General features: G+C 40.9%; 1 protein-coding gene across 2 annotated transcripts in view; it reads left to right on the top strand.

Moving 5' to 3' along the window:
* Positions 1 to 20581, top strand: part of LOC136857491 (transmembrane protein 135) — a 357287-nt gene that overhangs the window by 114410 nt on the left and 222296 nt on the right. For both annotated transcript variants that reach the window (XM_067136183.2, XM_067136180.2), the window contains exons 5-6: positions 13284 to 13488; positions 19306 to 19473. In XM_067136183.2, coding sequence (XP_066992284.1) covers positions 13284 to 13488; positions 19306 to 19473 — 373 coding nt within the window. The remainder of the gene's footprint in view (positions 1 to 13283; positions 13489 to 19305; positions 19474 to 20581) is intronic.

Here is a 20581-nt window from a genome sequence, read left to right as displayed (position 1 = left end):
TGTCGGGTAAGCGGGAGAGTCAGCTGATCATTCAAAATAGCGGTCAGTCTGTGGAGAACAAGTCCGGCGGGTGGCAGTGGCAGGGGGCACAACAGCACACCCTAGTACCCATATTATATTGACAATATTGTACTTTGAGAGCTTCAGGTGAAGTGAGTGGCAATACCAGACAATTCTGAATATTATCCGGACTGCCTCTAGTGCGTTAATGGCCGCTTGGCTGTCCGTAAAAATGAAAATGTTCTTATTCCTATAGTTCATTTTCAGATTTTCTTCAAGACATGTTGTGATAGCTATTACTTCAGCTTGACTGTAGTGTGTCTTCCCAGGCTCATCTGGATTGATCTCTCAGGTCTTCACCCGTTGATCCCTCCTCCTGTGCCATCCACAGTCTTTGAGCCATCAGTCCACCACACTATATCTTTTCCATCCATATTCCACTTGTTGATATCCCAGTCTTCTTTTTTTTTTTATTATCTGGGTCTCAAATGGTTTTTGAAAGTTGTACTTTGGTATCATATAATCAGAAGGCTTGTGTAGAACTTCCTCTGTTATTACTCTGTTAATTTTACAGTGTCATAGATTGGGTCTGTGTGCATTCCTCACCCTGATTGTGCCAGTTATATTAACTCATTCTAGCCTGTCCTTGTATGAAATAGCATACTGACAGGAGGTCTAGTAAAGTATTCAAGGCTTCTGTCGGCTTAGTTCTCATAGCCTCAGTTATGGCTATGCATGCCATTCTCTGTAGGCTATTTAATCTACTGTTGACTTTTCCTTGACTTACTCTCTGCCACCAGAAGATTGCAGCATATGCCATCAATGGTCTAATGATCATTTTGTATATCCACATTACCATTGATGGTTTTAGGCCCCATGTCTTCCCGACAGCTCTCTTACATGCATACAGCAAGTTCTTGGCCCGGATTACGTTCCTTTCTATATATGGATTCCAGGTTAGATTTTTATCTAACACTACACCTAGGTGCAGTGCATGTTCTTCCATATATATTTCTTGCTTCAGTGATCTCTTTCCCTCTAATTTTCTCCTTGTAAACAGGACCAGAGTTATCTTGTTTGGGTTTACTGATAGTTGTTCTTCCCAACACCAGTTCTCCACAAGGTTGAGTGATCCTTGCATGAGGACCTGGATAACACTCATCACCTTACATCGTACCTTAATCACTAGGTCATCTGGGTATCTTTGTGTATAAAAACCCTGTTCATTGGGCTTGGCTATGATATTGTTCACCACGAGACTGCACAGCAGAGGAGAAAGAACTCCTCCCTGAGCACAGCCTCGGGTGACCCTGACTGTCAGCATTTCTTCAAACAGGGTTGCTTTTATCTTCCTTCCGTCTAACATGGATTTGATCCATTCAACGGCAGTTTTACTCACCTTGCTCTTTTCCAATGCTTTGATCATAGAGTCATAGGTTGTATTGCTGAAGGCTCCTTCTATATCTAGAAATGCTGCCAGTGCAATTTCTTTATATTCTAGGCTTTTCTCTAGTGGGTTCGAGCCCCACTGTCGGCAGCCCTGAAGATGGTTTTCCGTGGTTTCCCATTTTCACACCAGCAAATGTCGGGGCTGTACCTTAATTAAGGCCACGGCCGCTTCCTTCCAATTCCTAGGTCTTTCCTATCCCATCGTCACCATAAGACCTATCTGTGTCAGTGCGACGTAAAGCAAATAGCAAAAGTTTACAAACCAGCTGGTGGGGTGCTACTTCAGTGGATCTGCCTGGTCTATATACAAACTGATTTTTATGTAACGTTGAGTTCAGTTGCACTGTTCTTCTGATATATTTATCCAGAATTTTCTCCATTGCTTTCCACATGAAGGAAGATAAACATAATGGTCTGTATGCTTTGACTTGGGCATAATTTGCCCTTCCAGGCTTAGGTATGAATACTGCTTTAGCTTCAGACCATGATTTCGGCACGTACCCTAAAGCTAGACTAGCTCTGAAGAGGTCTGTCAGGACATTGACAAGTATCTCCCGTCCTTCCTGTAGAAGTATCGGAAGTAGCTCATCTGGTCCCGAGCCATTATAGGATGAAACGTGTTGATTGCCCATTTTACGTGGTTATCATTTATTATTCTGTTGGCACAGTTCCAGTCTGCTCTTTGAGCTCTGGTCTCTATTCCAACCGTTTCTTCTTCTGTCATCTCAGCCTCAGGAAAGTGACACGCCATTAGTATCTCCAGCGTGTCCTTCCCTGCCTGAGTAAATGACCCGTCTGGTTTCTCCAGTGTCCCCACTTGATTTATATGGGTTGCTTTCAGAACCTTCTGGAGCCTTGCTCTTTCAGTGTGTGATTCCACTTTCTCACAGAACAGTCTGCAAGATTTTATTTTTGCTTTCTGTATCTTTAGGTTATAGTCAGTGAGTTTCCTGTGATATACGTCCCACATGATGATATTCTATACAACATCCTAACTTCTTTTTTTCACCACCTTACTTTTTTGGTATTTTTCTTTTTTTTCAAGAGGACAGTTGTCGTGGAATGAGTCTATAATGGCCTGTTCTAATAGTTCCACTGCCTCATCCAATTCTTTCTGTCCTCTCACGTTAGTTGGAATTATTTGTACAGCCTAATCTCTGTACCTTTGTACATCTCAATCCTACCATAGTCTCCCATCTATTGCAAATTGTTTGTGCTGGTGGTCTGCCAATGATGGTTCCTCCAGCACCTTCCAGCCTTTGATAAAGTTTGCAATATGCGTAGTGCTTAGTGTAATGTCTACTACCTCCCTACGATTTTTATCTATAAATTCAGGCTTGTTTCCTAGGTTTAGCATCATCAACTCGGTTCCAGTAATAAACTCTACTAAAGACTCAACTCTTGCATTGCAGTTCATACTGCCCCATGCCGTGTGGTGTGAATTTGCATCTGCTCCAAGGACTAAGTGTTTGTCTTTCCTCTTTGCGTCTTTGCGTTGCAAATTAGGTTCTCAAATTCTTCTGATGGGGGCAGATTAATTGGGTCTGGGTCCCTCCCAATTTCCAAGTTTAATCTTGGCCACGGTTAAGTCCCGTGAACAGTGTTCCTGCATCATAAGACATTTTAGTTTCCTGTTCACAAGAAGACATGTTCTGGGTATTTCCGATGTTGTATCGTACATCAGCTTACCTCCAGATTCCGCTAGTCCTGCTATTCTGCCCTTGACTACCCAAGGCTCTTGAATAATGAATAAGGGCCCTTCCTGACGAAATTGGCCACAGCTGCTTTTTTATGCTGAAGATTGGCCTGAAGGACTTTCAGCACCATCTTTATCAACATTGGGTTTCGTTGTTCCCTTGATGACCTGAAACTTGATCTGCTCAAATCCGAGCTTAGCCTTAAGGCTTCACTTTTTGAACTCTTCAAATTCTCTTTCACCAAGGGCCAAAACGACTGTCCTTCCTTTTTTGTGGATTGAAGTGACATTCAGCACTCTCTGCTCTTGCGTTAGAAGTTTGGTATCATGCTGATTGATTCTGACAAGAACATCCTCCACTTTCATCTTGTCAAAAGAAGGTGGGAACTTGTTGATGACCTTGGAGGTGTTCAGCACGTTTTTTGTATCTGCCACCTCTAGGGTCTCCTCTTTCCATGGGTTACAATTTGATACTGTCTGTTCCAGCCAACTTTTCATTTCTGGGTTTGCACAGATCAGTACCACAGCTCCATTTTTCAGCCTTGGTTACTCAAAGAAGCCTGGCAGACATATGTCTGACAGTGATTAATTTGTGCTATCAGAGCAGATGACAATTCAGTCATGTCCTCTTCCTTGAGTTTTCCATCTGGAAAGGTCTTGGGTATTATAGCAACCTTAACTGAGGATAGTCTTTCCGAGAAAGACATGACTATTTCTTCCTTCTGTTTCTTAGAGGGTGGTTTTGTAGCTGTACTTGATGGCGTGCTTTTCACCGACCTCGGCCTTTTGGGCGTAGTCATTGGCATAGCATCTTGCCGATCTCTGTTACTTGGCTTCTTCTCCATCCAAGTCTCAGCCGCTATCTTGGCTTCTTTCCTCGCCTTCTTTGCCTTGTAGTAGGCACTTGTGCGAGATGGTCTATCTATATGCATCCTATTTAGTTTCGATGCCGATATCTTCAGGTCTTTCTCAGTGAAATCTCCTGTTTCCTTTTGTCCAGAAGACTGCTTTCCTGTTGCTTCTTCTGTTTCTTCTTCAAATTTGGAGTCAGCCTGCATTTCTGGTACTTCTGTCTCCATATTCTCCTCTTGGGCCTACTGCTGGACCTGCTCTTCTGGAGCTTCCATAGCTTCCCTTAGTATTTGTTTGGGTGGTTCATTCGGAATGTCCATGGTTCCATATGACGTAGGGTTTTTGCCCCTTTTAGGGTCCCGAGCGGCGTTCTCACCATCCGTGACGAGACATTCCACCAGACATTGTCCTCCCACGACTCAGGCTCTCTGTAGCAGTTTCCACGCCCCTCAGCCGCCCATCCAGCAGTCTGCCCCTGGCTCGAACCCGGCCAGGTTTGTTCCACCTTCAGTAGACCTACTCACATGGTTCCACTTGGCATTCCCCTCACTGAGTTCACAGCCATGGGTTCCCCTTAGGTTGGTTCACCCCGTTCCCAACCCGCGGCTCTTTCAGGCTATGTAGGGCAAATTGATATGTTGGTTCCAGCCGTTGCCTACGAGATATACAAGGCCGGGAAATGGACCGATAGAGATGCGGGTTGCAGGTAGTTTTACGAACGTCCGCTAGAGGTCTCGACATCGTGCTATGCTGCTCGCGCGAAATACATTCACTTAATAGTACATGTTGGTTTTTATAAACGTAAAAATCTACAAATAATGAAGTTAGGACCACCTAAATGTGATTTCGAGTGATTGGATGTAAAGTAAAGCACATTTAAGTGGTATTTGGAATTATTTTAGGCGAAGTCAAGTGCAATAAATGATAAAATTAATACATTAAAAATGTTTTACCATTATCACTGTTCGTATCACTCACATTTTTAAGATCTTCCAACTTAAAGGCTTTGTCCTGAAGTTCTTTTCCAAGTCATGAGCATCTGTAATTGTATGAGCTTCATTGTCGAGTATGGCTTTTAAAAGTTTTCTAATGAGAGTTGTAATCAGTACTCTCTGATCACACTTGTCACATCTGAATGCCTCAAATGAACTTCGGAACAACAAAAACGTTGAGTTTTAAAACTAAATTTGTACTTCCCAACGAACGTAATGGGTGACCCGTAAAATTCAACATATTTTTCAGGAAGTAAACAAATTCTTTTGAGGGGTAGCGTAATGCTCCACGATCTTTCATCCTAATGAGGCACATCAATGGACTGTCAGTAGTGGCGGAGGATATCTGTCCCAGGCATGATTTACAGTTGGAATTTTCTTCCGCAACTCGAACAAGATAACCACATATCATGGCCAAGGAAGACAACTCCAGACTGACAGGTTTTTCTGAAAAGACATGGTGTCATTCTTAATATCAATAGCATCTAAGATAATATAAAACTACCGCGCGAGTTGGCCGTGCGGTTAGGAGCGCGCAGCTGTGACCTTGCATCCGGGAGATAGTGGGTTCGAATCCCACTGTCGGCAGCCCTAAAGATGGTTTTCCGTGGTTTCCCATTTTCACACCAGGTAAATGCTGGGGCTGTACCTTAATTAAAGCCACGGCCGCTTCCTTCCCACCTAGCCCTTTCCTATCCCATCTGTGTCAATGGGACGTAAAACCAATATAAAAAACTTCCAGATATTTTAGGCCTATTAAAAATAGCACATATGAAAGAAAATACAATAATCGTAAATTTATTAGCCAGCTTACCTTCGAGCATCCCAACAAGTAGGTAGGCCTATTTCCACAACTGTTGCTGATCAGGATTACGATTACAGTGTAGTCTGGGCTTGATAGCCATTTCATCTATGATAAGGAATCCTAACGTTTCCTCCACGCATGTGAAATTCATGGCTTTGTAATTAAGGTTTTCTGTAATGAGGTGGTATATATATATATTTCGTATGGCATGAGGATACATTGTTACAATTTGGTTATTAACTATATTTATACATTTGAGCTCATCAATATCTGCATTGCTGCTAAAGCTGAATGTCCAGTTTTTTTAGCCAACTCACAGCTTCATCACTGGCCTCGTGGATATCCTTTATTGTCCCACTGAATCTTCGGAGTGGGCACTCTGTGACGATATGTTGAACGGTCTGAGGCACATCAGAGCAGTCGCAATAAGGATCGCTGGTAATCTTCCACTTGTGTTTCCAGAAGTTGCATCTGCCATGTTGAGTTCTGATCCGATTAAGTGATGACCAGATTTTTCTGGGTAAGTTGAAACCAGGAGGTTGCATAACTGGATCCGAAATTAGACCTAATCTGTCAGGGTTTGAAGCTGCCCACCCATAGCGCCAGGCAGTGTTAGTATGAAATTCATCTTGGACTAGCCTCTTTCCTAGTAACCAAGAAGGTTTCCTAGATTTCAGCCTGAGATCTTCACGTAGGCAGTCTTGATGTATTGGTAGAAGAGGATTGTCACAGCATTTAACCCATTCTTTCTTCAGTGCCATTTGTCTTCGGAGATGAGGAGGTGGAATATTTGAAAGAACTGGTAACCACTCCAAAGGTGTGGATTGGATGGTTCCTGATATAGCCCTCATTGTATCGTTTAACTGAGTGTCTATCTTCTTTGTATGGGCACTGTTGAGCCATACTGGGCAGCAGTATTCGGCTACTGGGTATACTAACGCAAGTGCTGTAGTTCGGAGGGTGGATGCAGATGGGCCCCAGCTTGTTCCTGTGAGTTTGTGCAGGATGTTATTGCGGGTTTTGATCTTGGCAGATGTTTTGCGTACATGTTCGCTGTAAGTCAAAGATCGATCCAAGGTAACGCCTAGATATTTTGGATGAGGATTGAACTTCAGTATATGACCTCTGAATTGAACCTGAGGGGCATAATTAGCTTTTCTGTTGCTCAAATGAAAGCAGCTGACCTCTGTTTTTGTTATGTTTGGTTTCAGTCGCCAGGTTTTAAAATAATTATCAATTCTGCAGAGATCTTTAGTGAGTGTGGTTTCTGCTCCAGCAAAATCACTAGACTGGGCTGCCAAACAGATGTCGTCAGCGTATATAAACTTTCTAGCATTAGTTGAAGGTAGATCTGCTGTATATACGTTGAAGAGTAATGGGGCCAATACCGATCCCTGTGGTAATCCGTCACTCAGTTTGTAAGTTTTACTTACGTTGCCAAGTAGGTGTACTTCAATCATTCTATTAGCCAACATATTATTCAGCAGGGTGGCAAGCGTCTTACAAGGGATTAACTTCAGGAATTTGAGGATCATTCCTTTTCGCCAGACTGTGTCATATGCTGATGACAGATCTACGAACACTGCTACGGTCTTCTTTCGATCTTGAAATCCCCTCTCAATATGGGTGGTTAGGGCTAACACCTGGTCGGTACAGCTGCGGGTTGGTCTGAAGCCAGCTTGTTCAAGTGGTATGTGCTCTAGGATTTTGGCTGAGATTCTATTGTATATTACTCTCTCCAGTAGTTTGTAGCAGACACTTAAAAGGGCTATGGGTCTGTAATCTTCTGCATTGTCTCCACTTTTCCCTGGTTTAAGGATTGCTACTATTTTTGTTCTTTTGAGTATTGATGGTAGTTGTCCAACATGTAAGATATTGCTGTAAAATTTGGCAAGCCATTCGGTTGTTCGGGGGCCACAGTGTATAAGGAATTCTGGGTATATTCCATCCAATCCGGCTGCTTTTCCTGACTTTATTTCTTTTAGCGCAGTTAAGATCTCAGCAGCTGTGAAATCAGAGGAAAACTGAGAGACTGCTTTGGCCTGGGTTATCCTCGATTTTAGCTCTTGTTGAATTCTTTTTGACTCTTTCTTATTTGTGCCGACTGGTTTTCTTGTCAGGTTAACTAATCTGTTTGCCACCTCGTTTGGTTTTATCTTAGAGCTCTTGGGACCGAATTTGGGAGTGCTGTTGCCAAGTTTCCTTAGAAGTGACCATGCTTTTCGACTGGAATGTTGAAAACTCATATTTTCCATGAGATTGAACCATTTTTCTTTTCTAGATGAATCTAGAGACTGGATCAGTTCATCTGCAATTTCAGGGTCACTGCTGAGCATATATTCCTCGTATAGCTCTTTGCATTTTGGGTTCCATCCAGGAATATAATCCTTCCTGTATCCTCTTGGGATATGCTTTTTCGCGATGGTGGATGTTAGTTTGACAAAGCGCTCGTAATTTCCTGTTGTAGGAGGAATCCACTGTACATTATGTTCCAGTTCGCTGGTGAATTTAGACCAGTTGGCTTTGGAAAAATTCCAGCGGGGAAGTGGGACTGATCTGATGGCAGGTATTTCCAGGCCGACTTTGACAAGCACTGGTCTGTGTTGGCTTCGGGGAAAGTTGTTCAGAATTTTCCTAGTACAGTGTAGAGGTCTTCCAAGAGGGTCTTTTGATACAAAACACAGATCAGGGTTATAGTCCTTATTCCATCTGGTAGAGTGGAAGGAGCCCTTTTCTTTGGCATCAAACAACAGAAAAAGATCTTCGGCATCAGCCCATTCAGACACATCTTGTCCCTCTTTGTTGGTATAGTTATAACCCCATTTAGTGTTCTGACTGTTAAAATCTCCAAGGATTACGGCTGGGTGCTGTATATTCAGGATGGTCTCGTTTAGGCTCCAAGGTTGACAAGGTGGTTTGTAGATGTTTACAATTTCTGTATTTGCAATCTTTGTTTTAGAGCAAAACATGTTGTTATCAGTATTTGTGCTTATTATTTCAGCTTCCTCTATATCATTTTTTACATATGTTGCTGTTCCGTACTGTTTATGAAACGTTGCATTGAGCAGATTGTATCCGGGAATCCTACATCTGGCATAAAGCTGGTCCTGGTTTTCACAATGGGTCTCCTGCAATAGAACAATATCCACCTTGTGATCAGTCAGTATTTTTGTTAGATAGTCACTTTTTGGTCGACTTGCTCCTTCGATATTGAGCTGCAGAATGTTTAAAGTAGAATCATGATTTTCAGTGGGGCTCTGAAAAGGACCATTTACGATTTTAATCATTTTTCTCATATTGAGTTAATGAATCCTCTGAATTGCTGGGATATCCACAAAGAAGAGCTTAGGGTCCAGCAGCCAAAGTTGTTGCTCTCTTAACACCACCCAGGGGTCACGTGTAGGGTAATATGAGGTTAAACCTACGGACGTGTAGCAACGAAAACCCCGCTCTAAAGATGGCTGACTAAGTAAGGGCAGTAGATGTAAATAAACAATTTAAGCTCTGTGGCCTAGGCAACGCATAAAATGTAGGGTAGAGTTCCCATCTGCATCGTGGTTTCCATGGCTGTGTAAAATGGCCGACATTTAGGGCAGTAAGAGTGATAGAATAAAAGGAATAAGGAAAGAACAATAAATTGCCCCTCTGACTAGTGTTTACTATGGATGGATTGTAGGAAAACAAGATGTCTGACACTTAGGGCACAAAAATATAGTAAAAATATGAACTTAATATCGCTTGTAACAGAATGTATTCAGAAGATAACACCACCACATGGACATCAGATATAAACACACCACGGATAGCTCTGAAAACCACAACTGAGGCATTAGTTCTTAATAAATCCATAAACTTCTCAGCACATCTTTATCTGATCTTAATTCAAGGCCCTCTTTGTGAAACTTACCAAATGAGGTGGTAATTATTGTTTTAAGAGGAAGTAGGCAACCGTCCTCTGAAAAATGAAAACCTACAACCTGTTTTCCAGTCATTGACCAGGTCAGGGATGTAACGAATGAATCGTATATAGGCTATTAGTACGATGGGGTCGCCACTCCCAAAGTGATTTATTAACGATTGATAGATGCTATGAAATGAGAATGGAGAGCGTTGGTGGAATTAATGATGACAGGGAAAACCAGAGTACCAGGAAGAAAAACCTGTCCCGCCTCCGCTTTGTCCAGCACAAATCTCACATGGAGTGACCAGGATTTAAACCACGGTATCCAGCGGTGAGAGGCCGACGCGCTGCCGTCTAAGCCACAAAGGCTCTGCAACCATCCTCTATATAACACTAATCTGAGGGGAAAAAGTGAACGGATCCGATACTTCGAAAAATGAAGATATCGGCGAAAGGAAGACAAGGGCCACGTGAAAATGAGACGCCCTAGGCCTGGGGAACCTAATACCGTCAGGGTCGGAAAAAACAAGAGTTGACCAAGAGAAGTCGGATAGGTTAGATGAAAGTGAGGAGCCTAGCACAAGTAAGTGGAAGCAATGCCAAGACTCAGCTAAGGGCGCCGTGAACGCTAACACACGCTCCAAAGTTCAGAGCCCCTGGGACCCCTTTTAATCGTCTCTCACGACAGGCTGGCGATACCATGGGTGTTATTCTACCGCCCCCACCCACAGGGGGATCTTTAATGAGGGATGTTATTCTAGTTTCCTTCCATTCGAAAAGCCAACATAGGCCTAATTCTTAAGTGTCTTTTGATACGGTAGTCGGAGGCAGTGAAGTGTTCTAATGAATCTTTATGGGTTACAGATTCATTTAAAATGTAAATTACAGACTCTAGATGACGTCCCAGGTGACCAAAGCGGACCTAATTCCCCCCCTCCCTGTCTGGATGTAGCAATTATCCACTTCTCCTTTAAAATTGGATCGGCTGGAAATGATTAAAAACTCAGATTGTTCTCCTTTTTTTGCCGAATTGGAATTACAGTACGATATACTATATTTTATAGTGTATATGAAATTTACTTGGAGTTCATTTGAACACTAACAGTAAGTGAAATCTATAAGTAAATGTATTAAAAACACTTTTCTCCATATGTTAATACACTACAGCATGTGCAAACCTTAGCAAGTTGTCGAGACATCTGGCGGCGGTACTGCGAACCTGGTTGGGGACAGTTTTTATGCTCAGAACTAGCGCACACTTCTCGGCCTTGTATATCTCGTAGGCAACATTCCAGCACACCGCAGTGAGCTTTCACCCCAGTTACCAGCACCCACTTCACCCGAACCACTGTATCACTCATGCGGAAGTAACATGGATGCCTCTCTAGCATGTGTGGGCAAGGCTTGGGCTTGGGCTAGTAACAATCATAATGCCTCAAGACGTTTTCTGGCAATACCTGTTTTTGTTCCATGAGAGGGTATTTTATTTCCCGCAGACCCTCCAGACAAGTCTGGAGGGCCCCCCTATCCGCCACGTGGGACGCACCTGATAGGGGAACAGGTAAGAAAATCCCCACAGGATAAGATATATTAATAGTCCATTTAGAATTTCCATTTACTTTATAGATAGTAATTTTGACTGTCGAAGACAGCTTACGTACTAATATATATATGGTAAAACTGACAAAAACATTATAAAAAATTCATACGTTTATTTAAATGGGAGAAAATATGAATTCTGTTTGCATATAGAATGTAATTTTCAATATATACAACAGCTGTGTGTAGACTGTTGGATCTGAACATTCGACGCACGATGACTGTTCGTTGATTCGATTCCGCAGACAGTCCACTAATTCAAACAGTCACATGCAATGAACAGTTCAACAGTATTCAACAGCAGGACAATACTCACAACAGCAAACATTAACACAGGTCCATTTACCTTCACAGTTGCGATAGCGGCTTCCCTCGCTGCTCGCACCGAGCCTCAGTCCACACAAATACACAAACTTGCAGTTCAGTTTTCTGTTCCATTGTCTCCAGCCCACCCACTCACTGGTCTGTCTGACACCACAACGACAGCTCCTCGTTCATACCTCGGTAGGACACTAGCGACAGCCAACACCTCTGTCGTCCTGAGCTTAGCCACTGAACTCTAATACACTGAGTCTCTCACTGAATTCACCACGGAGTCCAACGCTGACCGTAACCCCACCACGGAGCCCAACTGTGACTGATTGTCCGTGGCTAGCCTCCCTTTTTATAGCTCGGGTGATTTGAGCCAGAATTTTCGCCAGGTGACTAGAGGCAGAACATTCCCATTGAATCTCCAAGAAACTCGCAGGTAAGCCAGCCGACAAGAACAATACATGGAAAGGCCGGCCGCACCGCACAAGCCGGCTGGGGGATCCCAGGTCGTGTGAGTCACTAGCCCCTTCCTGGAAATAACGAATGGTATTTTCACTATATAGTCTGGCTTATAGCTAGATGGATAGCTTGCTGGCCTTTGGGCCAAGGGGTCTTGAGTTCGATTCCCAGAGGGATATTAACTGTCATTAGTTAATTCGTCTTGCCAGGGGCTGGGCGTTTGTGTTATATTAGAATTACTCAGTTAGGACCCCATCCTCACAGACATGCAGGTCATCAACTTGAGCACCATTATTATTCTCTATATAACTTATGATAGTACATGATTTTTGAAGTATTATCTTACTTTATTGTTCCTTTAGTTTCCAATATTTCCCATTAAGTATATTCTTATTATTATTATTCTGCTTTTACGGCCTCATTGCACCACTTCAGTCAGCCATATTCTTGGCATCTTCTTCAATAAGTTTTCTTTCTATATTTCCCAGTAGCTTTTCATTACTTCTGATCCTTTCTGTCGTTCATCATCTGTATAGCCTTTTCATTATACGTTGTTTGTCTATTTTTTGTTTAAATCCCATATTTATGTTTTTCATTTTCTTTAAATTTTCCATTTTGTTTAGCAAATCGTCCAGAGTTATTTCTAGTTCCTCCGTATCCTCCTTTATTTCTTTATTCCATCCTACTTGTTGCTTCAGATTCCAGAGTTTCTCAATAATTTTTCTTAGTGATCTGGTTCTGGTGTCCTCATAATATGACCAAAAAAAAAAAAAAAAAAGAGAGATCCTGTTCTTCTGTATAGTATCTGTGATGGCCTCCAGTTCTCTGTACCCCACTTCATTTGGCACTGTCCACCATTCTCCATCTTTTTTTGATATTTTTTCAGTAATCAGTGAAATTACTGTTCATTCTGTCACACAAATTTTTGAAAATCAGTCCTCAATTTCACTGTTAACTGCATCTCAGCCCTCAAAAGTTATTAATGTACTTCCACCTTTTCAGCCAAATTGTCACCTGAAAGTCATCATTTGTTTCTCAGAGCTTTCAGAACAAAAGAGAAAATACATCAGAGCTACTACAATTTGAAATCGATACAATTTGATGGCTGACAGTTTCTTGCACTTGACAGTTTGCAGTTCTAGGATTAAAATGAAAATTGGTTGCTTAGAAGAAGAGTCAATCAGTGATCAGTCATTCTATGACTTTGTTTGGTTATAGGTTTATTGTTGGACCCTACGAGGAAAGTGCCTACACAAAGAATCAAGGACCTGATGAACGAGAGAACGAGAAACCAAGGAAGGTTCCCTACGGTGTGATCGCTGCTGCTGTAAGGTTGTATTCTGCCTGTGTGAAGAGGGTGAGGAGTTGGAGCAAACACAAAGAATGCCCTCATCCATTCAGCTGTGTTCATTATGTGCTACAGGTATGGACAGTGGTAACCTGGCCAAAATGTATACAGTGGGACCTTAATCAGTTCCACATTATAATTTCCTGGTTAATGAAACCTGCTTCTTTCAAACCACTAAGTACTATTTTGTTGCATGTGTTTCACTCATCCTTAATCCCCAGTTATCATTTTTATGAAGGTCTGTAGAGGTGCACATTCATGAAGGTCTTTAACCAAGCAACTTTCTGTTTGCGTCTAAATTTATAAATACAGTGAAACCTTTCCTTACTCCTCAAATATGTCCCAACTAAATATAATATAGAATGGATTCTTTCTTACAACTGTTTGAGGGCTTGCTTTATCTGTTGACAGATCTGGGATGTGCATACTGTGTGTTACTAAAACGTAAATATTAGTTTTGAAGAGTGGACAGTAAGTACTGTACTTGCACTACCATTAGCAGGTGAATAAAGTAAGTCATAAAGTCCATTTACCATAATCAATTTTACAGTTGTTTTGTTTCGGGTACCGTGCTGTGCAATCAGTAAGATACAGACCTGCAAACTTGAAGAGCTTGGAGGCAGATAAAGCTATCTATCAAGAGCAGCACAGACTTGACTTGTTTATCAGGGAACTAGAAAATACAGCAGCATATGAAGTTTACGTCACGAGAAAGGTTTTTTGTGATATCTGAAGAAATCTCTTTTCTGTTTTGATGCTATTAATTTATAACTATTGGGCTCTCCAGTCTGCAAGAGAAACAACTTGTTCCTAACATTGGAACAATGAGGCACATGTGCAGGATCTGCTACTGCACTCTCTGTCGACTGTTATATGTACACAGTGTGTAATAATAACGATTTGATCAAGTAGGTCTGCAGTTTGGGCCACGTAGGTGTCACCTTGCATTCAGCAGGTAGTGGGTTCATACTCCTTTGTCAGCAACTCTCTGCCTGGTTTTTCGTGGTTTCCCATTTTCACACTAGGCAAATGTTGGGGCTGTACCTTAATTAAGGCCACGGTCTCTTTCTTCCCACTCCTAGCCCTTTCCTGTCCCATCGCTGTCACAACACCTGTCTGTGTCAGTGCAATGTAATGCAAATTGTAAAAAATAATTAAAAAACAAAAACTTTGCCTATCTGCAAAAAAGTTGACGTTATTAAGTGTGTATAAAAACGACAGTAGAAGTCCGCTATAGCGAGTACGGCATATAATGAGAACCCCGTTATACCGTCAGTGTTTTGCTGTCCTTTCAAAATTGCAATATTAAACTGTGTATTATCCTTCGGCTACAGCGAGAGCCCTATCACTGACGCATCTGTTATTACGAGCGATTAAGCGCGCACGATTTTGTCCATTGCCGATATTTATGCCCCCCAGTGAATATGTTGCATGCAATCGATTATCTTCGGTATCGTTTCTTAGCTATGTCCACTAGCGAGTTCTCTGGTCAACATTCGAACGCGATGTCGGAGTTGATTAGTAATACCTGTCGACTGCTGTTTTGTAAAGAAAATTTGAAATGAAAGAGAACATATTTTCATAATAAATGCATAAGTAATGTGTCTGATAACAGTTCTTAACTTGTTAAAAATGAAGGCTGACTAAACTATCGCTTAATTTCTTGCGAAATACTGCAATTAAGTAAAAATAGGATACACCTCGAGACATGGCAGAGTGCATAATTGATTTCAGAGGTTAGTTTATATTTTCTCGCGTCTGGTTAAGTTACGGAAAGGTTTATCATGTAAATTTATAGCAAGATGGTTCTCTACTGGTGCTTGAAATATGTTTTCATCTAATGTATAGTACGGTTAAGTTAGGATGAGTGATGCTGTTGAATAAGGAAACTGAAACGTTTGCCACAAAATGCGATCGATCATCTTTGGTATGGTGTAGTTTTCTTACTATGTGCATTTGCGAGCTCTCTTGTCGACATTCGAAGGCTATTCTCTAAAGAAAATTTGAAATGAAAGAGGATAAGTTTTCGTAATAAATGCATAAATAACGTGGCCGATAGCAGTTGTTAACTGGTTAAAAATAACAGCTGAAGTAAATGATCTCTTAATTTTAATGTTATATAGTCTGACTCGTTGGCTGAATGGTCAACATACTGGCCTTCGGTCAGAGGGTCCCGGGTTCGATTCCTGGGTTGGGGAATTTAACCTTAATTGGTTAATTCCAGTGGCTCGGGGGCTCGGTGTGTGTAGTGTATTCAGCATTAGAAATCATTCTAGGTAGGGCTCTCATCTTCACAGACATGCAGGTCGCCTAATACGCTGTCTACGAGAAAAAGACCTACACCAGGCCTCTCCGGAGGCCATGCGCCATTATAAATGTTATGTATTGAAATTAAGTAAGAATGCAATACACCTCAAGATATGGCAGAGTACATGCCTGATTTCAAAGGATAGTTCATATTTTCTCGCGTCTAGTTAAATTTACATGTACATTTTTAGCGAGGATAACTCATTTTTCTACATGCGGTTCAAATATGTTTTCGTGACACATATAGGCGTACGGTTAGGTTAGGTGACGCCATTTGAAGAAGAAAACTCTGGAGTGATACCGTATTTCTCCGAATACAAGACAACGTTTTTTTCCCCTCAGAATCTCATGCGAAAAATCAAGGGTTGTCTTGCATTTGCGGTCTAACAATAATAAGTACCACTGGCAACTACCGTGGTAACCATGCTGCTTCTTTTCACCACCGCACGCGCACTCACATCCAAAATTAGTTGACAATAAGTGACCGTTTCTTTATTATACATCGCTAGCTGTGACAACTGGTTGTACAGTGCCTGTGTGTAATGTCACTGGATCTCGGGAAATAGTGAAGAGAGAATGCTGTTCTTATAGCCAAAAAAAAAAAGTTTCTCAAATCTGCAGAATGTCATCAAAATAAGCGAGCCTTCGAATTCCTAGAAAGGCCACGGCTACACACTCAGTGGCAAAGTTATAGGCCTAATGCGTCTACTGTACCTGACTCTTAGTAAAATTAAGTTTTATAGACAGCAGGAATATTTTCGTGATGGATAGTCGTAATGATACATGGAACAGATATTGCCAGCAAATTTTCAACGGGTTCTCGTTGATATTATTATGCCAATTATAAGTTAATGGTTATTAAACACTCAGAAATGTGGAATAAATGTGCAGCCGCAAGAAAATATGGCATAGGCCTAACTAAAGCCACTATTTGGCGTCAGCGTGAAGACAAAGATAGCTAAAAACGTGTACTGTACAAAAAATGCATTCTGTGGTCCGCAATAAGGGTGCTTTAAAGAAATGAAAAATGAAATTGTGACGTATGTGCACGAAAAACGCAAGGGCGGAATGGCGATACCGTGGTGCAGTAAACTCGTTCGTTGACCTTCAGCGCCTGCGATTAGGCCTATACATCGCTAGCCGCTTAAGTTGGCCGAACACTGTAAGCAAGACGTGTGTAGCGGTAGCCGGTTATATCTGATGCGGAGTAAAAGTACCTGAGAGTTTTACAGACAGTAAGAATATTTTCCTGGCGGATCGCCGTATTGTAGAGACGCATGGATAGGTATTGCTGGCAAATTTTTAACGGGTTCTCTTTGGTATTATGATGGCAATTTTAATTCAATGGTCATTAAGCCTGCAGAAATAAAGAATAATTGTGCAGCCGCAAAAAAAGAAAAAAGAAAAAAAAAGGGCGGCATAACGAAAGCCAATGTTCGGCGTCTAAAAATAGTATAAAAATGCGTACTGTACAACAAAGGCATTCATATGATTTGACAAAGCACTTTTTGAGCCTGATTTAAATTTTTTAAAGGAAAAAGTAGGGTTCATCTTGGATTTGGAGAAATACGGTACTGTAATTTTTCAGAATGAAATTAATCATACACTTTCACATAGTATTTGATTTTGAAAAATAACAAACAAGTAAGCCATAGTGTGGATATCATCCGCGGAAACGCAAGTTTTGAACAAACTGATTGCCATTTCATACCGATTTTAACGTGTATGGGGGTTTTTCGAACTTTTATACAAAAATCTGATATAATGACAATCCGCTATAGCGAGTAAACTTTCCGCTGGTGTGAATTCTTGTTATGACGGACTTCTACTGTATAATGCAGTGTTCATGTGCTTGCAAGTAAATTATGTGTAGGAAAGGCGCAAATAAATACAGTTATTTTAGGCGTAGTAGAAAATTGCATGCTTTCTTTTGACCCTTTCTCAATTCAAGGTTTTAAATAATTTATACTGTATTTAATAGTAAAGTCATAAAAGATTGATTGTATATATAATGTAAATTATAAATTTACAATTAGATTAGTTGACCTTCCTCCCAGTAAACAACACCTTGTATTGTTATGTAAATAGCTAATAATAATAATAATAATAATAATAATAATAATAATAATAATAATAATAATAATAATAATAATAATAATCATCTCCTACCAACCTTTAATGCATCATGTCATTTCTCTGTTGTCTCTTGATGAAGGTAGGCAAGGTTCCTTTCGAAACGCGTAGAGTGTGTTTTATAATTAATTATACGGCATAAGCCCAAAAATATACCTCATGAATAATAATAATAATAATAATAATAATAATAATAATAATAATAATAATAATAATAATAATAATAATAATGTTATTTGCTTTACGTCCCACTAACTATTTTTTATGGTTTTCAGAGACTCCGAGGTGCCAGAATTTTATCCCGCAGGAGTTCTTTTACGTGCCAGTAAATTTTTTTTTTTTTTTTGCTAGGGGCTTTACGTCGCACCGACACAGATAGGTCTTATGGGGACGATGGGATAGGAAAGGCCTAGGAGTTGGAAGGAAGCGGCCGTGGCCTTAATTACGGTACAGCCCCAGCATTTGCCTGGTGTGAAAATGGGAAACCACGGAAAACCATCTTCAGGGCTGCCGATAGTGGGATTCGAACCTACTATCTCCCGGATGTAAGCTCACAGCTGCATGCACCAGTAAATCTATCGACAATAGGCTGTCATATTTGAGCACCTTCAAATACCACCGGACTGAGACAGGATCGAACCTGCCAAGACTCAACCGTCTGAGCCACTCAGCCCGGCTGTTAATAGCTGCCTCAGTGGATCAGTGGTAGAGTTCATTTTTGAACGACAGTCAAAAATCTTGGCATTACTGGTCGTTGTTGGCACTTGACAAAATACATCAGCTCAGCCAGTGCAATTGACCTTTTGTTCCTTGATAGCAGCAGAACACCTAGATGGCACCAGTGCTGAAGTAGCTGAGATTTTAATAATTGGAGGTTTCATTGTCTATTAATTTATAACTTTGTCTTGCTCTTAAGACCCTCCTCCCCATACCCCTTTTTTGCCTATGACTCCTAGTTATACCAACAGCATCAAAAATGAAATACCAATTGCTACATTCAAGTTTAACTAATTCTCTTGGCAGTTTGAATCAACCGAGTGAGTTGGCCGTGCAGCTGTGAGCTTGCATTCAGGAGATAGTGGGTTCGAACCCCCACTGTCGGCAGCCCTGAAGATGGTTTTCGATTTTCACACCAGGCAAATGTTGGGGCTGTACCTTAATTAAGGTCACAGCCGCTTCCTTCCCACTCCTCTAGCCCTTTCCTATCCCATCGTTGCCCATCTGTGTTGGTGCGGTTGTAAAGCTAATTGTAAAAGAAATTTACTCTTGACGCTCATAGAACTTAACTCTGATTCCTACAATTCAAATGCATGGTAATTAGAATTGGGATCCAACAAACCATTTATAACACTTATGAACCATGTTTTGCTGAGGAAGTGATTGAAAAAGCTATTTCTTACTCTCATTCAGAACAAAGTGTCGGCATGCTACATTGTTCATCTGTTCTTGCAGGGAACTACCAAACTCTTCTCCGTTGGATATGGTCTACAGGTGTGCCTCCGTCTTCTCCTACAGATGAAACATCTTGTACATGATCCAAGGCGGATCAAGCGTATTGTTTTCCACAAAGATGCATTCTTCTTTGGGGCATTCCTTGGTGGATTCTCTGGAGTATTCAGGGTATGGTAAATACTTTGAATAAATATTATCTGCTTGTACTTAAGGTCACTTTTTTTTAAAAGTTCTTATTAAATGTTGTGTAAGGTTTAAGAAGAAGAACAAAAGCAGGTCGAGGTACAGGATGTAATTAAACCTACGTCTACTTATTCTCATGTGCAGGGATATGTTTATTTTCATACAGAACAAAGTGTTGACATGTTTAGTCATGATACATCATTTCACTGTAGTTGCAGGGCTGCACAATACTCTACATCTGGTGTATTTGAGAATTCATAATTGTGGATAAAGCAAGACTTTCCACTTCCAACTTATGAAACTTAGTAATAACGCATACATTGAGTTAAAACTAGCATCTTTGGAATACAGTACAGCAGAAGTCCACTATAGCGAGTACGGCATATAATGAGAACTCCGTTTTAACGGCAATTTTTTTGCTGTCCCTTCAAAAATTCCTATATTAAACTGTGTATTATCCTTCAGTTACAGCGAGAGCCCTATCACTGATGCATCCGTTATTACGAGTGATTAAGCACGTGCGACTTCCGTTACCGGTATTTATGCACCCCAGTGATTATATTGCATGCGATCGATTACCTTTGGTATCGTTTCCTCGCTATTTCCACTAGCGAATTCTCTCATCGACATTCGAAGGCAATATATAGACAAGAAAGATGTTCCACCTATCAATACTATTTATTATGAGCAGATTTACATCAGAACCGGTTTCGACTGTTTACAGTCGTCATCAGCTGATACATTACAATAATACAACCATTAGGCATTGGTATGTGTCACAAAGAAGTTGTTCATTAGAGCATCCGGATGTCTAATGAGGTTGTGGATTAGGTATATTCGTCATATTGTTTGTGACTATATGGGGTAAAACTGTGTCTAAGATCAATGTGGCAGTGAAAAGCTTAACTAAACTTAAAACAAATTGTATGTATACATTAAACACATTAAAAACACAAGAAACATATATATAAAACGCTTGGTGAGTTTAAACACATTAAAATATAAAAAACATGTTTGTAAAAAAAACACTTGTTAAATTTAAAAGTTCATGCTTTGCAAGTTCTTTCTTCAGGCTTCCTTGTTGGGTTCTTGT

This window comes from Anabrus simplex, chromosome 1, assembly GCF_040414725.1.
Source record: "Anabrus simplex isolate iqAnaSimp1 chromosome 1, ASM4041472v1, whole genome shotgun sequence".
NCBI lineage: Eukaryota > Metazoa > Arthropoda > Insecta > Orthoptera > Tettigoniidae > Anabrus > Anabrus simplex.
The sequence above is the reverse complement of the archived record's forward strand: the minus strand, read 5'-3'. Positions and strand labels throughout refer to the sequence as shown.